At 38.5% G+C, this 19,123-nt stretch overlaps 8 protein-coding genes across 8 annotated transcripts; 5 read left to right on the top strand and 3 right to left on the bottom strand.

Moving 5' to 3' along the window:
- Window positions 1-188: 188 nt before the first annotated feature.
- L201_002628 (uncharacterized protein) lies at window positions 189-863 on the top strand (the record flags this gene model as incomplete). Its single annotated transcript, XM_066218402.1, has 1 exon — window positions 189-863. One exon carries the CDS (start codon window positions 189-191, stop codon window positions 861-863), a length of 675 nt encoding a protein of 224 aa, XP_066074499.1.
- A 1,329-nt stretch (window positions 864-2,192) lies between these two features.
- On the top strand, window positions 2,193-3,029 carry L201_002627 (uncharacterized protein; the record flags this gene model as incomplete). The annotated part of the gene is made up of 1 exon (XM_066218401.1): window positions 2,193-3,029. The coding sequence occupies one exon, from the start codon at window positions 2,193-2,195 to the stop codon at window positions 3,027-3,029; it is 837 nt and encodes a 278-aa protein (XP_066074498.1).
- An 806-nt stretch (window positions 3,030-3,835) lies between these two features.
- Window positions 3,836-6,436, top strand: L201_002626 (uncharacterized protein; the record flags this gene model as incomplete). Its single annotated transcript, XM_066218400.1, has 9 exons — window positions 3,836-3,868; window positions 3,928-3,969; window positions 4,025-4,084; window positions 4,135-4,194; window positions 4,260-4,488; window positions 4,574-5,082; window positions 5,147-5,629; window positions 5,685-6,114; window positions 6,186-6,436. 9 exons carry the CDS (start codon window positions 3,836-3,838, stop codon window positions 6,434-6,436), a joined length of 2,097 nt encoding a protein of 698 aa, XP_066074497.1.
- A 527-nt stretch (window positions 6,437-6,963) lies between these two features.
- On the top strand, window positions 6,964-11,130 carry L201_002625 (uncharacterized protein; the record flags this gene model as incomplete). The annotated part of the gene is made up of 12 exons (XM_066218399.1): window positions 6,964-6,996; window positions 7,099-8,284; window positions 8,353-8,832; window positions 8,888-8,972; window positions 9,032-9,248; window positions 9,307-9,441; window positions 9,499-10,053; window positions 10,106-10,156; window positions 10,213-10,332; window positions 10,399-10,568; window positions 10,631-10,778; window positions 10,852-11,130. 12 exons carry the CDS (start codon window positions 6,964-6,966, stop codon window positions 11,128-11,130), a joined length of 3,459 nt encoding a protein of 1,152 aa, XP_066074496.1.
- Window positions 11,131-11,383: 253 nt separating this feature from the next.
- On the bottom strand, window positions 11,384-12,273 carry L201_002624 (uncharacterized protein; the record flags this gene model as incomplete). The annotated part of the gene is made up of 4 exons (XM_066218398.1): window positions 11,384-11,434; window positions 11,512-11,725; window positions 11,834-12,178; window positions 12,242-12,273. 4 exons carry the CDS (start codon window positions 12,271-12,273, stop codon window positions 11,384-11,386), a joined length of 642 nt encoding a protein of 213 aa, XP_066074495.1.
- Window positions 12,274-12,724: 451 nt separating this feature from the next.
- Window positions 12,725-14,727, top strand: L201_002623 (uncharacterized protein; the record flags this gene model as incomplete). Its single annotated transcript, XM_066218397.1, has 8 exons — window positions 12,725-13,423; window positions 13,499-13,650; window positions 13,709-13,737; window positions 13,814-14,003; window positions 14,063-14,176; window positions 14,240-14,253; window positions 14,320-14,395; window positions 14,484-14,727. 8 exons carry the CDS (start codon window positions 12,725-12,727, stop codon window positions 14,725-14,727), a joined length of 1,518 nt encoding a protein of 505 aa, XP_066074494.1.
- A 222-nt stretch (window positions 14,728-14,949) lies between these two features.
- Window positions 14,950-15,492, bottom strand: L201_002622 (uncharacterized protein; the record flags this gene model as incomplete). The annotated part of the gene is made up of 1 exon (XM_066218396.1): window positions 14,950-15,492. The coding sequence occupies one exon, from the start codon at window positions 15,490-15,492 to the stop codon at window positions 14,950-14,952; it is 543 nt and encodes a 180-aa protein (XP_066074493.1).
- Window positions 15,493-16,097: 605 nt separating this feature from the next.
- L201_002621 (endoribonuclease YSH1) lies at window positions 16,098-19,074 on the bottom strand (the record flags this gene model as incomplete). Its single annotated transcript, XM_066218395.1, has 10 exons — window positions 16,098-16,241; window positions 16,308-16,567; window positions 16,646-16,787; window positions 16,860-17,114; window positions 17,183-17,479; window positions 17,573-18,015; window positions 18,094-18,431; window positions 18,485-18,576; window positions 18,641-18,686; window positions 18,767-19,074. 10 exons carry the CDS (start codon window positions 19,072-19,074, stop codon window positions 16,098-16,100), a joined length of 2,325 nt encoding a protein of 774 aa, XP_066074492.1.
- Window positions 19,075-19,123: the final 49 nt, after the last annotated feature.

Raw genomic sequence — 19,123 nt, 5'->3', positions numbered from 1 at the left:
GTATTACCTGACTCACATGCGATTGAAGAGACAATGACTCGTATGCTCGCGTAACACATTATCGATACTCGAGCATATAAATCGCTCTTTATGTGCATTCTTTTAGTAGCATTCCGATCCCTCAACACTCATCACTTGCACTCGCTTCGAAAACATTGAAAACCTCATTAACAACAACATCCCCAACAATGAACTATCCCTCCTCCAACCATTTCAGCTCTTCTAGACCTCATTCACGTGGCCGTTCCAGGACTCGATCTTCATCATCAAGGGATAATGAAGGGGCCTTTGCTCATGCGGAAGATGACTCCGATATTATGTTCACTGAAGAAGAGAGAAGAGCCATCGCAACAATGTCCGATATTAATTATGATGAGTACAATGCATACACCAGTTCTGACTTTACACTGGCTCAAAATGATACAGCGATCAACAATTCTCCAGATATGTCCTCTCGGTTGAGATCAAGGCCAGATAATCGTTCCAGACCTCGCTCTACATCAGGCTCGCCAAATAGACAATACGACGGAGAATTTTCTATCAGAACAAGAAGTAGAGCGACATCAAATGCTGACAACAGTACCAGACATGTTGATTTGTCAGCAGTATTAGGGGGCCGAGAATTATCCCCTGAAGAGCGAATGGAAATCAAATTGACAAGAAAAGGTTGTGATTTATTGGAAGTAGAGTCACCTGCAGGAACAGCATTGAAATCTGTAAAACGCATTCCAAATTCAGGGGGTGCTGTCGTCCTCGAATACAAATCGAGTGCAAGCAGAAACGACACAGACACAGATATCACCGATATCATCATACCTGTTATTGATCCTAATGAACGTTCAAGGGGGCAACGTTATGAGTAGCTATTAGTACGACGCCTATATCTGTGAGGCCGGTGGTGATTGATTGTTTCACTACCTTAGAGTACCTAGATTATGTATACTTATGAGATCACCAACTTGTCTGCAGTTGCAAACTTCACTCTGCCCAAATTTCTCTTATCAACTTCTCTGACTCATTTTAAACAAGAGTCAATATCTCGCTTCGATAAAATCTTGAGAAGATCCATTGAAAGGTCTATAGATGTGTACAAACAGCAGCAACTTACTGTGCTTAAGACGCTACTGAGACCATTTTGCATTCACATTATTCGAAGTCCACCTCGGTGAGACTGTGGAGCAGGTCAGCGATACCGATGGACTTCCCTTTCTTGGATTTGAAGAACACCCTGGGCACGTTAGTTTCTCGTACAAGGTACAGTGCCGTATGTCAATTTGCTTTCACATCGCTCCCTTTGACTACGTGTATAGAGCGCCTTCTTTCCACGTATTGCTCCATCTTTCTACATGTCTTTCGACAAGTTATACGTCATACGCACTTTACCCAAAGACTTCGCTCACTAGCTTGGCAGGCATGAGCAAATTGGATGATCTATTGTACATTTAGCCTTCTAGATGTGAAAGGTTGAATCAGTGATCATTTTTAGCGAAAGGAGATGATACATCCAGTCAACCTTTCTTAAGCGGTCTTCGTGGTGAACAAGATCCGATCGGTTACCTATTTACTGTACTATTTCCCTGGCTTAGCCGGTTGAAGAGTATAAAAGACACCTATCGTATAATATATGATATCGGGCTTCACTGTGCTCCACATGGACTTGCCACTGAATACCCTCACCCAGTAATCGCTCATCATGGATCTTGATCACACCGCTCATACAGAAGCGAAATCACACACTACGAGACCCGATTGCACACACAACTTACAGCCAACTCACAACTTCTGACCGCACATGAACCTTCTAGGATCAGATCGTTTCAAGGTGAAGACATAATCAACCAGCCTGAAATCGACAAGCGACCAACAAGAACTCTTCAAGATGAGTCTAACGTCAGTTCTGGACCCGAGTATTGCGAAACACATATTCGTGATCCAGAACAAAATCATCATGCATATACGAACTTTTCAAGAGAGATACCAGTTCAGAATGACCCGACGCGATATTACATGTTCCATGATGGCATGACCAGCTATGATTCAAGATACGGAGAGACAAACCGAGTCTCGGCACCACACCTTTATGTCAACCCGCAACATATGCAGCACTCACAAAGCTCACAGCCAAGGCACACCTCACCTCAGCCACGATATTCTCAGCCCGTAGGATATCTGCCAACTTCCAAGCACCCAGCATGCTACCTGTGACTGCCTACTATCCACCTCCGGGTTACACAGCCACACCTTACTTAGTCGCGAGTGAATCTCCTCAATTGGCACCTGTATCATATGATCCAGTCAGATTGGACGCAGCTTCAGATATTGACAGAATCACTGTGTCACATCAAAGAAGCAGAGAAACCTCAAGATCGTCCTCACGCAGACGCAGAGGAGATTTTGGTACAGGAGAGGATATCATCGATTTCACCAAAGACGGAAGTATTCCTTCGTCGCCGTTACCTTCGCCACGTCAGGGATTCTCGCATTCCCAGCTCTTCAGCAGAGAAGACTTTTCTAGAGGGCGTGGAGGTCGACCTCCACGTCCAGATAACAACAACAATCAATCTCGAAGAGATATCTCACGTGGCGAGTGTCAAGCTAGCATGTCTCCGAAGTCCGCTTCAAGCAGAGCCTCGTCAAGAAATCCGATGAGAAATCAAGTAGCAGAAACTTCAAGTAATACACATCTTAGCCTCATTCGGTTGCCCACAAATCGATCAGACGGTACTTCTATCGGTAGTTTGGATAACACAAGCAGAGTTTCGCAAAGATCTGAAAGGTCTAGAAGAAGTTCTGCTTCGAATGATCAGATCACCATCATATTGCATGATGATGACGATGATGGTGAGGATGGTGAGATAACCTTCAAAACATCTAAAGGGATAGCTCTCAGATCTTTCAGACAAAGTGCAGATTCTGGAAGGCGGATTACTCTGGAATTTGAATTGCCAGACCGAACCACTAGCGGGGATAAGCTAATCTCAGCCATTGAAGGGGTGACCACCTCAACTCAACAGGAGGACGAGAATTAGCCTTCGTCAGTATGAAATCGCGGAAGTAATTTCTATTTTTGGACAACGGTCCATGTTATATCTATCGCAGATATTACTCTGTAGATACATTATCGATGAAGCAGCCCTCCATACATAGCTATTCTTTTCTTCTTGCAGAATCCGCGAACTGCAAAGTACATCCAAAGAAAGAAGCCAAAAAGTAACGGGTCTCGTCCCGGGATTGAACCGAGGACCACCCCCAAAGTTTTCGCGTAATGAAAACCCTAAGAGGGCATGCTACCACTGCACCAACGAAACAGGCGAATGCCTTACGAAACCGTGATTCGTTGAAAATTTGCCTTTTTCAACAGTATATATATACATGGTAACGTGTTCAAGGAAGCTTGACACTTAACTTTGCACAATAGACTCCTCACACACATACAAGATACGGGCTTCTTTTCCTCTCCCATGATCATGCTGTTTACAAGACTGGACTTGGAGATCTATATGCATGATTTCATGCCCAAAGCAGGTGAAAAAGCGCCATCGAAGCAGGAGAATAGAACGACGGAATCACACCGCCTTGCTTGGTGATCTCACTTATTACGTACAAAATCCCCTTTGTTAGGTGCCGCCACCGAACAAGTGCGTGTCATAGGCGAGACGTGTATTCATCAATCCTATCCTCAATTCATCTTTCCTCCTTGTCATTACACATTTAAGTATCGTTTTTAGTGCAACATACCAAATCAAGCTTGATATCAGATCTATATACCCTCTATTCTTAATCCAAATCGCAGAACACTAGAAATTTCCAGCTACCCAACAGACGTATTATAAATATGGATCAACAGCTTATCTCGCTTGTCAACAAGGTATGTTATGGATCTACCTATATATCATGGGGAACGCTCTTGTCTGACAATGATTATAGCTGCAAGATGTTTTCGCTTCGATCGGTGTATCCAACAACATAGTAAGTCTTCTACTTATCTGATCAACTGGAGCAAGAGACTGATACATCGTGATAGGATTTGCCGCAAATCACAGTTATTGGTTCGCAAAGTAGTGGTAAATCATCTGTGCTCGAAGTGAGTCAATCGCGTGATCGTAACTCGACCTTCTGCTGACATCCATTCAGAACATTGTGGGAAGAGATTTCTTACCTCGAGGTACTGGTATCGTAACCAGACGACCATTGGTGTGTAGACCCATTAATTCCATACTCCTTGCTATGAATTTGCTAACGCTCGTATATCCCTGTAGGTGCTACAATTGATTAACCGACCTGCAACATCAAAACCTGCTCAAGCAAATGGAGACAAACCAGATGGAGAGAAAGCCGAAGATGCTATGGCAAAAGTGCAGCTCAACGAAAACAACCCTGATGAATGGGGAGAATTCCTTCATTTACCTGGTCAAAAGTTCCATGATTTCCACAAAATTAGAGACGAGATTGTGAAAGACACTGAAAAGATGACAGGAAAGAATGCAGGTGAGTCACCAAACTTCGCCATGACATAATAGATAGCATTTGGATTGCAGCATCTGATCATAAACTGATAATTCATACTATCCAGGTATCTCACCAAACCCTATCAATCTTAGAATCTTCTCACCAAATGTACTTACACTCACACTTGTCGATTTACCTGGTTTAACAAAAGTGCCAGTTGGAGATCAACCACGTGATATTGAAAAACAAATTAGAGATATGTTGATGAGATTCATCTCAAAACCAAACGCAATTATTTTAGCTGTAACAGCAGCCAATACAGATTTAGCAAATTCAGATGGATTGAAATTAGCTAGAGAAGTTGACCCTGAAGGTACAAGAACCATTGGTGTTTTAACAAAAGTTGATTTAATGGATCAAGGTACAGATGTCGTCGATATTTTAGCAGGAAGAGTAATTCCATTAAGATTAGGTTACGTACCAGTCGTCAATAGAGGTCAAAGAGATATAGATCAATCCAAATCTATCTCCTCAGCTTTAGATAACGAGAGGAAATTCTTCGAAAATCATTCAAGTTATGCTGGGAAAGCGCAATATTGTGGTACACCTTGGCTTGCTAGAAAACTTAATATCGTGAGCGTTCTTGTCGAATCCAACTGATGTTTCCGTATAAGCTAAATGATATCCTTTTATATAGATTTTAATGCACCACATCCGAAACACATTACCAGACATCAAAGCTCGTATCAGTCAGCAACTTGCTAAATACCAAGCTGAACTTACAGCCCTTGGTGGGCCAATGGGAGAAACCAATCCTGGTAGTTTAGTACTTTCCACTATTACTGAATTCTGCTCGGAATTCCGATCAGCCATCGATGGTAATACCAACGACCTGTCACTCAATGAATTATCAGGCGGTGCCCGTATCAGTTTTGTTTTCCACGAATTATACAACAATGGTGTCAAATCTATTGATCCATTTGATCAAGTGAAAGACGGTGATATTCGGACCATTCTGTATAATTCTTCCGGTAGTACACCTTCCTTGTTTGTTGGAACAACCGCCTTCGAAGTCATAGTCAAACAACAAATTAGACGATTAGAGGAACCTTCACTTAGATGTTGTGCATTGGTATATGATGAGCTTATCCGAATATTGGGACACTTGCTATCGAAGACTGTAAGTCTCAATCTCTCGTAGTTGGCGATTTAGTGTATGCTGACAGCGAATATAGCAAACATTCAAACGATATCCAGAATTGAAAGACCGATTCAACCTCGTCGTTATCAGCTTCTTCAAATCATGTATGCAACCTACGAACAAACTCGTGTCGGATATGGTAGCAATGCAAGCTTGTTATGTTAACACCACTCACCCAGACTTCATTGGTGGACACAAAGCCATGGCTTTAGTCAATGATCGAATGAACGCAAACAAAGCTCCTGAAAAGCCTGTCGATCCAAAGAAGATACCTGCAAATGCCTTGAACAATGGAAAAGATTTAGATGCCGACTTCAAAAAGGATGAACCTAGCTTCTTCAATAGTTTCTTCGCAAAAGACAAACAACCTAAAAAGAGAACCGTTGCTATGGAAGCTCCACCTCCAGTCATCAAACCCATGCAATCTCTTAGTGAACGTGAAGCTATGGAAACTGACGTTATCAGTGAGTGTACTGGTGCGAGTGAATACCGCCAGTAATCACAAACTAACCATCATCATTTTTGCCTTTCGCAGAACTTCTTATTCAATCATATTATTCTGTAGTTAAACGTGAAATGATTGATATGGTACCTAAAGCAATCACGTTCAACTTGGTAAACTTTGCAAAGGAGAACTTACAAAGAGAACTCTTAGAAAACTTATACAAACCTGATGTACTCGAAGAATTACTTAAAGAATCACCTGATGTAGTAGCAAGAAGAAGAGAATGTATCAAGATGGTCGGAGCACTCAATTCAGCCGAAGCTATTGTTGCTGCTGTATAGAAGGAAGAAGAACAGTGGACAAAAAAGAAAATTGAGGTATATTGTTTTCCATTTCCCATATACAAGTATGCTGGTTTAGTATTGGATTTTTCTATTTATCAAATAGACTTAAATGGGTTCTTCCTTATTGTAATGAAATGTTTATATGATAATGCTATTGATATTGTCTGCACTTTTCGATGCGATGTAACGGGATCAAATATAGTATATAACTTATTAGTATAAATACAAACATAACACTCGATCGTAGTTAGTACGCGTCCAGTATACAAAAAATGAGATTACCTTTTTACGTTCCAGTCAAATATTGTTAATTTGCTTTTGAGATCCGGTCCTTTTTCGATATTTGTTTGCCTTTCAACATCTCTAAGAGGATATCTGTCAAGTTCATGATTACCAATAGGCCGCTATTCAAAACTGCCACCATCCCCTACAACTGTGCACAGGAACAAGAAAAAGGAAAAGTAGCAGATCTGTAGAAATATCGAAAACTTAGCTCCACTCTTAGTATACAACTACTGTTCGTAATGTCTTCAGCTGAAGCGGAAAGAAAACGTCGTGTGAGTGTGATTGATTGCTGGAAAGTCTTATTAGTTCCAAGCACTAGGTATACTGTGCTGGAATGATAAATTAACATTGTTTGACTGGTTTTCACTAATTAGGAAGCACTAGCAGCTCTTCGGGACAAAAAATCAAAAAAACCTATTACAGTAGAAGATTCACCTGAATCACATGTACTCGTTCCTCCATCATCTTCACCTGCACCTACACCGATAAGTCATTCCAAATACTTCAGTGGAAGTAGCAATAATACCAATAATATAGCTCAGAAGCTAAACTATGGATCAAGTTCTGCTTCTTCAGGGATTATACCTTCTTCAGGTATAGGTCGTAAGAATCAAAACGATTCACAAACTACTTTGACTGGAAGTCCACAAGACGTTTTAAAAGCTTTACATAGTAGACATGCACCTGAATCGAGATCATCAGCCGCAGTAGGATCGGGATCAGGATCAGCATTTTCATACGATGCTTCAACATCTCGAACTAGCAACAGTACTTTGGTGGATTTGACGTCTCCTTCATCACCTCAGCCTCTGAGTAGATTGAAATCAAAATATAGAGATCCTGATGAACCTGAATCACCCATCAGATCAACAAACGGACATGGAAGTGGAGTATTGTCATCACCAATATCTGCAAGTTCGACATCACGTCAACCAAGCTTAGTTTTAGCAGCGCACAATCAACATCAAAATGAAGAAATCGAGATTCAGAATATGGCAAATAGATTGGCTAATCAATTTAGAAATGTATCAAAGAGTATTGTATTAACTCTTTTAAGGAAATACCCAGAGAATCACGATAGAGCTATAAATCAAATTCAATCTATCAATGAAACTCGATCCAACTACAATTCATCCTCCTCAACACCCAATTTGACTTCCCCTACAGCAGCAGCACCTAGATTTGAAGCTTTCTTACCTAATAAAGTTAAACCTGCTGGACAAGGTCAATCAAGACCTACAATAGTATCTAGAACATCACAACAAACTTCCACTTCATCAGTACCAACAAGAATCAAATCTCCACCAAAACCAAAGAAGAATGCAAATTCAACTATATACGCTAATAGAACAACAAATGGTAAAAGGAGAGATCCGGATGAAAGTAGTTCAGGTGGTGAAGAAGAAGGTGAAATGTCTGATCATGATAGTGAAGGTAGTTGGTCAGGTGATGAAGGTAGGAAAAGAAAAAGAAGAAAAGGTGATCAAGAAGTTGACGCTGAAGGTGAAGCTCTAAAAGCATTCAACGAGGTTGATGCGGATATGTTAACAGGTACAATTGGTAAGTTTTATGTCAATAAAGAATGTGTTATGCGAGGGTTTCCATCTGACTTTTGTTATTATATTCAGCTTGTAGTGCAGAGCAAGCAGCCATAATTATCAAATTACGGCCATACGAGGACGTGGATGAAGCTAGACACAAGCTTACAAAGGCTCGAGGCGTATCTTTCAAGTTATTTGAGCAGTATACAGAAATCATGGAAGGTTTCGTTCAGATTGATGCTTGTTTGAACAGATGTGAAGCTATAGCCAACGATGTAGGCAATACATTAGCAGTTTGGCGAGGAGCATCAAAAGCTCAGGATAGCGTTGTCGGTACACCACGTTCAGACGGTTTAAATGATGTTAAAGTGGATGTAGCTAAAGTTTCTGAATTGTTGAGGAAAGAAACGGATATGAAGAAACGAAAGATATTATCAAGTTATATACAGAGTCAACCTTCATCCCTCAGCGAAGGTACTATTTTGAAAGATTATCAGTTATTAGGTGTGAATTGGTTGAACTTGCTATATTCGAAGAGGATAGGTTGTATACTGGCAGATGAAATGGGTAATTAGTCTCAGAATAGACTTGGCAAGGACATATGCTAACTTACAATTGACAGGTCTTGGAAAGACAATTCAAGTCATTTCTTTTATTGCTCACTTGAAAGAGAAAGGTAAAAAGGGCCCGCATATGATCTTTGTACCGTAAGTTTACATAGCAGTCTATGTTACTTGCTGGCCAAGCTGATGTTTTCATGTATCAGTGCTTCAACGTTGGAAAATTGGACAAGGGAGTTCGAAAAATTCGCTCCTTCAGTAGATGTCCAGACGTACTACGGTTCTCAGTCGGAACGTGCTGGTCTTCGTGACGATCTGAAGAGGCGATTTAGATCAGGGAAATTAGAAGTTGTGCTTGCTTCGTATACTCAGGTTGCTTCTGCGGATGATTTAGGTTTCTTTAGAAAAAAGATTGAATTCGAAGTAAGTGATTAACGATTCAGCTAATCAGGGATAGTATCGCTTATATGAGTCCAAACAGACATGTGTTTACGATGAAGGTCACAAACTTAAGAGTTGCACAACCAAAGCTTATAGCGATTTACTGTCAATCAAGCCAAAATGGAGACTGCTGTTGACTGGTACACCGTTACAGAATAACTTGCAGGAGCTTGTGGTGAGTAGTAGCTCAGATGTATAATCCACCATTCAGAAACTGACTGTTCGACTTCAGTCCCTCTTGATGTTCATACATAAAGACACATTTGCCGATGCTGAACCTTACTTGCGAGCGATTTTCAAATCTCAAGGATCAGCAAATCTGCTATCAAATCAACGTACATCAAGAGCAAGGACAATGTTGACTCCATTTGTATTACGAAGGCGAAAAGCTTTAGTATTGAATTTACCTCCTAAAATCGAAACGGTTGAACATTGTGAAATGACAAAAGTTCAATCTAAACTATATCACGAAACAATGAATAGATCTCGAAAAGTCTTACAAGAATTATCCGATGATGCTTTAGAAACTGAAGCTGCGAACGTTGAAGAAACAGAACAAAAATCTAATGCTAAAAAGACGACAAAAGCTAAATCCAAAAAAGGTGGTCAAATTACACCTGCAGCAAGTAGTTCGAATATCTTGATGGATTTGAGAAAAGCTGCCAGTCATCCTTTGTTATTTAGAAGACTCTACACAGATGCCAAGGTAAAGAAATTAGCGAAAGAGTGTCTGAATACTCCATCTTACTGTGACTCTAGGTTGGATTATGTTATTGAAGATCTCGAGGTGAGTTAACCTTACATATGCGCTTCATCACAAATGCTAATGTCACTTCTAGTTCATGAGTGATTACGAGATTTCCAATTTCTGCTCGTCGTCCGTAGAAGATGTAAGTCAGCTATTTATTCGTCTGTCAGAACGAAATTGATATTTAATCCCCATCAGGAATTAAGAAAGTACGCCTTAGATCCTGAGCTCTTCCTTGAAGGAGGTAAAATCGCTGCCTTACAGAAAATAATAGAGAAATGTAAGAAAGAGGGAAAGAGGATGTTGCTTTTCTCTCAAGTAAGTCATATATTTCTTCTTTCGCTATCTAATAAGATCGATTAGCTGACATCGTGGATCATTCAGTTCGTTATGATCTTAGATATCCTTGAAAAAGCTCTCGACCATTTAGGAGTAAAATTCACTCGATTGGATGGTCAAACGAAAACAGATGAAAGACAAGGTTTAGTCGATGAGTTTAACGACGATCCTGAAATCACTGTTTTCCTTTTGTCGACAAAAGCTGGTGGTGTAGGGTGAGTCAGATTCCACCATTGGGTCGAGGGATCACACGCTGACTTGTAGATGTGATTATTAGTATCAACTTGACCGCTGCTTCTGTTGTTGTAATATACGATCAGGATTTCAACCCTCATAATGACCGTCAAGCTGCTGATAGAGCTTATCGAATCGGTCAAGAGAAAGAAGTAGAGGTGATCAAGTTAATTACGAAGGGATCTATCGATGTAAGTTGTTATACCAATATCATCTAGCTATCGAGTAGCGAAGCTAATGATCATAAATTCCCTCGATTTACAGGAAGACATGTTAGCTATAGGAATGACGAAACTCCAGTTAGATGATGCAGTAGGAGGAGAAGAAATAACTTTAGATGGACAAGATAATTCAGGTCAAGATGATAAAACAGCTAAAGAAACTAGAAAATCTTTATTAACCACTTTAAGAAATAAATTCGTTGCTGATGATGCTACTGTCACTGCTGCTGGAAATGCTATGGAAGGTATAAAAGAAGAAGATCAATTACCATTAACGGGTAGTGTGAAGAAAGCTAGAGGTAAAGCTGCAGAAGGTGTATAAGTAAAATACCTCAATGTTTACAAAAGGAAAGGGAATAGTGGATGGTTGGCTTGATATAGTACCTCTTATATCTTGAATGGGAAATCCCATTATGCACATGTCATACTCATTATATACAATTATACAATTATACATTTCATCCTTTTTGCAATCACTATCTATAATAGATAAAGCATAAATAGTCGTCTAGTTGTTCATTATGCATCGTTACACAATAATCTATGATTTGTAACTCAAGAGAAAGTAAAAAGGATCAACTGAACATTGATAACCCTTTCACATGCCTATCTACAGCTGCTCTGAACTAATGAGTCGAATGAGTGATGTATCAGTACTTAAAATAATATTTCCTGCAGAAAAGCCGCGGAATATCTGACTTACTTGATCATTATCAATGCCTTCCGTCCTGCTATCCACATTGATTAACGGGTTTCTAATAACAAACTCCAAGAATGGACCAACGTATAATTGTCTTAATACGAAACGTAAAGAATCTGAAGATGGATCAGATAAAAGAACGAATCTATAATTTGTTGGAGTTTCAAATAAATGTAATTTATATGATGATGTTGAATACGATGTGAATGCTTCTTCTCTAAAAGGGTTTTTGATAAAGTGAATTCAGCTCATACGGCACTTGAGAGATATCGTTACATATCAAGTGATTTTCGAAGTATTGTGTAGAAGGGTTGACTCAACTCACCTTCCCGACAACTTCTTGACCATATTCCTCAGACTCAAAATAACACCATATACCAATTTGGATTCTTCATCAAATGGTAATCCCTTAGGTAATGATAATTTATTTTGTTTGGTATTTTGATTTTGATCTATCGAAGTACCATTTGATACTAGAGAAGTACGATTTATAACGTTATTATTTTCTGAGAATATTGATTCCCTGACATGTATATTCTGATTGTCATTAAGCTGATTCAATGAGAGTGGTGGTTGTAATCGATGAACACCAGGTTTAAAATTCGTTATTGGAGGTGATCTTATAGGTGAAGTTCGATGCCAATCTTGATAATATACACAATCACAATGACTATGTAAAATAAAAAATAATCAGTATGATGTACCTGTCCTAGACTTTATTGTATTGACTTACCGGTCAAATATGTATAATGAGTATATGGTCATGGTCGAGGGCGAGGGTGGATGCGGGTTGAGAAGGGAGGGGATCAGGAAGGGTCGGTATTCCAGAATAGATATCTTCTTTATGAACTACTGTAGTTGGTCTCGATAGGCAAGTGCTAATGTTGAAGTGAGCTGCCCGTCTGCTGCTTTTGAAGTTGAGGTATATCTCAATTCTATATATGCTGATTGTGTTCAAAATGAAAACGACATAATAATGTTGAAACACGTCCTGCTATCAGTTATCCGCGTCTATCGTCATATGCTACTGGGCAGTCTACAGTAGTCCAGTCAACCGGTATATATGGGGCAGATTTAACCGTAATCCACCATATCATTAAACATTACTTTTCTACAATTTATCACTTTCTTCCCTCTACTTCCACTGTTCTTCATAACTTGTACTTTATCCCCGTTTTTACAAGTATAGCAGAGCGATGAAACAAGATTGTCAAATATGACAAATCAAGATGATGAAGATACAGATACGAAATTAGCATTATTGGCTTCTTTACTGGAACCGATCACAATTCCTTTTGAGAAACTTTTGGAATCTTTAAATGATAACAATGGCAATGTCAGTAAAGCCGCCGAAGAATTACTTATGCCCACGCCAAAGAAAATTGGAAAGAGACAAGCTGGTAACGATCTACAGAGCTGGTTCAAGAAATCAAAAGATTCAAAAATAGTGAAAAAGGAAATAATCGCTGTGAATGAACAGGACGATTCCAAAATTTGCGAAATGGATGCCGAGGTCAAACTGGAAGAGAATCTCGGATCATTCAAGGGAGAACCAAGCAAAACATCAAATAATGTAAATCTGTTATCAATTCTACGAGGACGTTCCACATCAAATACAATACAGACTAAAGCTGGTCCACAACCAGCATTATTATTAACATCACAAGCACTGATAGATTCAAATTCGTTGCCGATAACATTATTAGAATCACCTCTACCACCTTCATTAGCTTCAGCATTATATCTAGAATTATTGGAAGAATCTGAAAAAAGTTGGTACAATAATGAATTTTATCTAGCTGGTAAAGCAGTCAAATCACCACACACAGTTCAAATGTATAAACATCCTGAATCAAAAGCATGGAAAAAAGGTATAAAATATTGGTATTCAGGAACAAGTATGATTGATATTGCTGTAAGTCTGTCTAACCATTGTCCTTATTTTTCGTTCGGTTCTGTGAAAAGGAGCTAATACGTATATCCATGTTAGGATTATCCCCCTCTTTTGCGTAAAGCAGCTGATTTAGTGGAAAAAGCCGTCAACGAATCTTTGAATAAGAGAAAAAGGTATCCCTTGGAATGGGCAGGCGAATGGAAAGCCAATTGTTGTGGAACGAATAGATATGACGGTGCGAAAAGCTCGTAAGCTAGCATGTTATCTTTCAAAGTTTCTATCAGCTGATCAAATACTTCATCGTAGGGTAGGGTGGCATGCAGATCAACTAACATGTAAGGCTGATCTCCTAAAGCTGGATTCAATTCAGAATCACTATTGAGGATCTTGTACTGACCACCCTCGCTTCAGATCTTGGGCCTTACACTACAATAGCATCCCTCTCCCTCGGTACACCTCGAGCATTCAGACTTCGTCAAACCAACACTGTTGATCCCAACTACGCTACCAACACTAAACCTATAAGAACGTATGAGTTGAATTTAGGGCACAATAGTTTATGTCTGATGAATGCCGGTTGTCAAGAGAGATACAAGCATACGTGAGTAGATCACACGTCGGAATAGGAAGAATATCATTGCTGATTTTTCGTTTGATCAGTGTACCTCCGCAAAAGGCTTTAGATTTATTTCGACCGACTTTTGATCTAGATGAAAATCCGATTCCTTTGTACAACCAGAAAGCTTATACGTCCAGGATCAATATTACATTTAGGTATGTCAAATGGTCTTCCTGGTAGGGACAATGCTAACGGAATTGTTCTCTTCTTATCAATAGATTCTATCGTGATGGTCAGTCAAATGCTTAAGCATAGCCTCTCATTGAAATATCAGAAAGCTGATGCACAATGAACAAAGATTTCCATCCAGATCCATCTATCGGCCCGTTTGGCCCTCGCGAAGGAACTCCGCTATGTAAATGTGGTATTCCAACGTACGTATTGCATCACTGCTTTGTTTCTCATAACCATATAGCCGTCTCTTGTGGTCGCCCAGATAACTCTCATTCTTTACATTTGCAGACTTTTACGAGCAGATCAAAAAGCCAAAGCAAGATCAAGAATATTACCCATTTCTCCCACCAAATCATCTTCCGCTAAAAATAAGGAAACAACCCAGGATGATAACATCATAGAAGACGATATGATGTATTTTTGGCAATGTCAAAGTCCATCGCAAACTGGTGACATGAAAGGATGTGGATTCTTCAAGATACTAGATATGAAGAAAGAAGGAAGAGGTCCTTGTCTTGGTGATATTAGGTAATTTGCAGGAGGTATAATGATTGTTGTAATATTGCTGCATTCTACATGTAAGGGGTATCTAATTATGCTGGGTAATTATTGATTTGAAAAGGAACTCTTTGTTGTATTCTGTACAAATTTAGGGTTGTATCATATTAGTTGAATTATTGTGTACCACTTGTTAATATGTATTTCACTCACCTCTTTGATTATGTCGAATGTGTTGATATATGTATAGATTAGTTTAATCAGACTCCATCTTCTCATCTTGATCTTCTCCCGCATCATCGTTATCAGGTTCATCATCATCTTCATTAACAACATCACCATATTCTACATCACCTCTATCATTTAATTTTTCTTCTTTATCATCATCGAATTGAGTGGCACCATTTTCCATTTCTGCATCGTCTTGATTGTCATTTACGTCATCAACTAGACCTTCTACTAAATTTGATAAATTTTCTTGATTTTTCAAAGATTCAACTTGAGCTTGTTGTTCAGCTCTTAATCTTCTTCTTTCTAATTTTCTTTCTAATCTTAATTCTTTTCTTCTAATTTCTCTTTTTTCTTCTTCTTCATAATTTATTTTACCAATTGAAACACCTAATGCATCAGTCAATCTTTCTAATTGTATTTTTGTTACTGATGTCTCATTGTTATTACTACCGAATGATGATGATGAAGATAAAAAATTTAATAAATGTTGATAAGTAATTTCAGGTTTCAATTTTGTTGATTCTCCTATTGTTTCTATCAAAAGAGGTGATTTCAATTGTCGATCCATTTTTTGTTCAGGTTATTGTTTCGTTTAATCTAGTTGTGTAAGGATAATTGAATTATTTATGATGTTCTTGAGAAATAAAAATAATTCTTATGGTTAGCTATTTGACTCACACATACAGACTTGCAACTTTTTCAAAGTCAAATCTGTTTATACAACTTCGACCACCACTGGTGAAAGGAGATGAATTGATCTCCGCCTCTCGTTTTTGGATTACATAATACGGTCTCGAACTTAAAATCACTAACCATGTACTGTAAATAATCTATAAATCAGACCAGAGACATTTTTTGAGCTGTATCCTCAATTCTGCTCTCTGAATTGACTGGTCTGCAAGAGTGCCAGATGGGCGGTTCATAGCAAAACTGGGATATGCAGTCGTGAACAATGACAGTTTGTTTCTTGTATTCTCCGATTGAAGAATGCTCTTCCAATCTTTTTTTTATATCTATGTATTTGGCTCTGCATAGTACGGTAACTACAACAAAAATCTATGCTATATATTTCATTTATTATTGACATTTATACTTGATCTCTTAATTGTACCCTCTCAAACTTCCGAAAAATTCTCATATGAGCACACACTTCTTCTACTATTCACTGCAAAATTATGCTGCCACTGCGACATTTTCTAAACTCATATCTACACCTGAACCAATGAATGATCTTGATAAAGGTTTTAAAGTTGTCAAAGCCATTTCCAAAACAGTTTCAACTCTTCTTTTCAAGTCTGGTGAATCTGATTCCACACGCTATATAAATACACAATGTTAGGTTTAAATTCGACTCAGATTACAAGATTAGTTGAAATCACTTACCATCGAAATTAAATCAAGTTTAGCAACAATATCATCTATCGTAACAGTCATAACCATTAATTCATCTTCATCTCCTTCTTGTACACTGATATTTGGCCCAGAAACTTGACCGAAATGAGCTTCCAAGAACATTTTTATCTTGTCAAATTCTTCATTTCCACTGATATTACCATTGATCGAATTACCATTAGTCAATTCTTCCGAATGGGAATGGGAATGGCGATGATCGTGATGGGCGTGTTGATGGGGTATTGATGTGACTACAGTAGGAACAAATTAAAACCTTGTCAGCATCTGTTCAGGTCATTCTGAGGGGTACATAGGGACGATAGACTGACGTTTGACTGTAGCTGGACTACCATCTATACCTAGCAGTACTGCTAAAGCGGAATCTGCTATCATGTCATTACTTGAATTTGAAGACCACTGTATCTCAACAACTATCTCCGATATCTGTACAACCTTGATTGCGTTCATGATCTATCGAGGTGAATACTGATTAGTAGAGGAAACAGTCGTATTTATTCTGATATAAAAGATAACCATACGTACAATGAGAATAGCTCTCCCTTCCTCATCTACACCATCTTCAACTTCCCCATACATCCCTTCTAGATGCCATCTTATCACACTCCAATCTACACCTATCGGTATAGACTGTTTCTGTATTAACGTACTTGTCGATAAACCAGTAAAATCTTTTAGATCTTTTGGGTCCAGTAAAGTGTAAGAGAAATCTTTCGATACCAGTAATCCTTTTAATGGACTACCATGTACAGGTCGATCTGCAGCTAATGATCCGATTGCCTAGCAAAAATAAACGCAGTTATCAGCTCTCAATCAAATACAACAAGATAATGAAAAGTTGGACTCACTTTAACAACTCTTTCCTGTCTAAATGTTAATACCAAAGGTTCACAATTTCTAGGTGTATGTATATTGATTTCTTGACCTCTGGTAGCGTACGTATCTCTCAAAGCTGCTCTCAGTCTACCCATCTGTGAAGCTTCACCATGAACAAGTACGATATGTTGTGCTCCGATTTCTTGTATGAATTTTGAATTTTGTGCATAATCTACATGTGCACCAAAAGATATTTCTTTCACTGTCAACCTTCTAGGTATGTTGCCGCCTTTTAACGACTCTATATGATCTGGTTCTGATAACAGGGTCTGACGAGGTAGAGCAAATCAGCATCATTTCACCGGTAATCAGTAATATATGAAAAACGGGATATCTTTCATCTTGACGGAACTATCACTTACCCTTGCCATAGTACCTTCAATAGAATAACCAGTCACTATAACACCATTTTTTGAATCACTTGACCATTCTTCTAATAATTCTCTTGATAAACCAAATGACATAAATTGTGCTGAAGCCATAACAACACAAGGACCACTTTTTTGATGATCATTTAATAACAATTTTTTTGGATCTTTTAACCATTTAACAAATTTAAAATCAAAAGGATTATCTCTTCTTGCAAACCTTGATCTAATATTTTGATTCATTGTATGTACATAAGTTTTATAAACTCTCATTCCACGTTGAAATAATCCTGAAGCAAAATATACAGGTATATTTTGTAATTCAACATGTTCATTCCAATATTCATCTAATAATAAAGCTAATTCTTGTCCATTTCCAAATGATGGTATTGGCATTAAACATTTTCCACCACGTTTGACGATATTTGATACAAGGGCTAAACCAAGGTAAAGGTAAAAGAATCAAGTCAGATTATTCTTACATGCTTTATGCTTTAGTTCGACTCTGTGCTCACTTGTGAACTGCTCTTCCTTTTCTTTTCTATCAGGTAAAGTATGTACACCAAAAGTAGATTCACAAATTAAAACATCAGGTTTTATTGGTGGAATCTCAGCAATAACTAAATGTCTATCTTCTTCTCTTGAATAATCACCTGTATATAATATCTTTAATCCAGCAATTTCAATCATAAACATTGATGCACCTAAAACATGTCCAGCATGATATGGTGTAAATCTTAATCCACCAGAAATTATTATATCTTGATGATAATCTACTGCAATTGTTGATTGCCATGATGATTGTACATCTGATTCATCGTATAATTTACCTGAAACATCTGGATTTTGATCGCTGTTTGGGTAAATTATAAAATTTAGCCTTAGCCTGCGAATGTTAATACTCACTTTATCCTAACAGTATCCATCATTGTTAATCCGTAAATTGCTTTAGTAGCATGTGTCATATATACTTTTCCATTTCCATCTTTGAAATTGGTCTGAAGAAATAAGTTACTATCAGCCATACTGAGCTTTACAATAAACATTCAGACTATCGCTCACCTTCTCCATTATATACGGTAAAGCAGCCGCATGATCCACATGAAAGCTATTATTTATTCGACATAGGATCAGCTTATTCCTCGCAAGTCACAAAAAACTCATCAGTCAGAAACAATCGTTACTCACTGAGTCACCAAAATAGCATCAACAGTTGACCAATCAACTTCATCAATAAAAGGTAAACTACCTAAACCAGGATGTGCAGGATGCAGACCTGCGTCACAAACTATCTTTTTACCTCTATGTTCAATTACACAACATGATCTACCCACTTCTTGACCTGCACCTAACATCGTTATTGTTAGTGGTTCATCATCGCCTGCGGGTGAGATGACTTGAACAGGTTGTTGTTGCTGTTGTTGTCCATATCCAGTGTGTCCATGACCGCCATGTCCATGATGTGGTCTGAATTGTCTTCTACCTCCACGATTCATTTTATCCACTTATTCGATCCTAGCTTCTATTGTAATCAGTTTCGTGCGA

This window comes from Kwoniella dendrophila, chromosome 3 (genome assembly GCF_036810415.1).
Source record: "Kwoniella dendrophila CBS 6074 chromosome 3, complete sequence".
In the NCBI taxonomy this organism is placed as follows: Eukaryota; Fungi; Basidiomycota; class Tremellomycetes; order Tremellales; family Cryptococcaceae; genus Kwoniella; species Kwoniella dendrophila.
Note: the sequence above shows the minus strand (reverse complement) of the source record. Positions and strands in the feature narration are given on the sequence as shown.